Here is a 1289-nt window from a genome sequence, read left to right on the forward strand (position 1 = left end):
CTGATGCTGCTGATGGTGCTGCTGCTGCTGATGGTGCGGCTGCTGATGCTGCTGCTGCTGCTGATGGTGCTGATGCTGATGCTGCTGCTGCTGCTGATGGTGCGGCTGCTGATGGTGGTGGTGGTGCTGCTGCTGCTGATGCTGCTGATGGTGGTGCTGCTGCTGCTGCTGGTGGTGGTGCTGCTGCTGCTGCTGGTGGTGGTGGTGCTGATGGTGGTGGTGGTGCTGCTGCTGCTGCTGCTGTTGCTGCTGCTGCTGCTGCTGCTGTGGATGCTGCTGGTGCTGATGGTGTTGCTGCTGGTGGTAGTGGTGGTGGTAGTGGTGGTGGTGCTGCTGCTGTTGCTGCTGCTGCTGGTGTATCTGTTGTTTATTGTTGTTGTTGTTGCTGCTGTTTGCTGTTGCTGCTGCTGCTGCTGCTGCTGCTGTTTGAGTTGCTGCTGCTGCTTGTGCTGCTGTTAGTGCTGGTGTTATTCTTGCTGCTGCTGCTGCTGCTGCTGCTGCTGCTGCTGCTGCTGCAGGTGTCATGTTTAGTTTTGTCTTTTCTTTTTTTTTTTTTTAATTTTCTTGTGAGCTGCGTTTTTTTTTGCTTTTGTTTTTTGTTTTTTTGTTTTTTTTTATTTTTTGTTTTTTTTGCTTTTGTTTCTCTCTCATCCTCCTCTACTCTTCTTTCTTTATTTATTTATTTATTATTTATTTATTTATTTATTTATTTATTTTTTTATTTATTTTTTTTTTTTTTTATGTAGGTGATGGCAACGACCCTGAAAGTAATACAAAAACTCCTAAAGACAGGTACACACAAACCCTAAACCCTAAACCCTAAACCCTAAACCCTAAACCCTAGACCCTAAACCCTAGACCCTAAACCCTAAACCCTAAACCCTAAACCCTAAACCCTAAACCCTAAATTATAAGCGCGAAGGTGAGATACATCAATACACACAAAGGGGGGTTTATATTGCTTATATATTTATTTATATTTATTTACTTATATATTTATATTTATTTATTTGTTTATATTTATTTATTTATTTATATTTATTTATTTATATTTATTTATTTATTTATATTTATTTATTTGTTTATATTTATTTATTTTTTTATTTATCTATATTTATATATTTATATATTTTTTATTTAATTTATATTTATTTATTTATTCACAACTACACACATTTATATTCATTAATATACATTTATATATATATATATTTACATTTATATATATATATATATATATATATATATATATATATATATATATATATATGTATATATATATATGTATA

General features: G+C 35.1%; 1 protein-coding gene across 1 annotated transcript in view; it reads right to left on the reverse strand.

The window, feature by feature from the left end:
* Positions 1-525, reverse strand: part of EMH_0053770 (uncharacterized protein) — a gene marked incomplete at both ends in the record, with an annotated part of 1102 nt that extends 577 nt beyond the window's left edge. Inside the window, one exon of the mRNA XM_013497041.1 lies at positions 1-525. Coding sequence (XP_013352495.1) covers positions 1-525 — 525 coding nt within the window.
* Between the last annotated feature and the right edge of the window lie 764 nt (positions 526-1289).

This window comes from Eimeria mitis, genomic scaffold (genome assembly GCF_000499745.2).
Source record: "Eimeria mitis Houghton genomic scaffold, Emh_scaff2434, whole genome shotgun sequence".
Lineage (NCBI taxonomy): Eukaryota > Apicomplexa > Conoidasida > Eucoccidiorida > Eimeriidae > Eimeria > Eimeria mitis.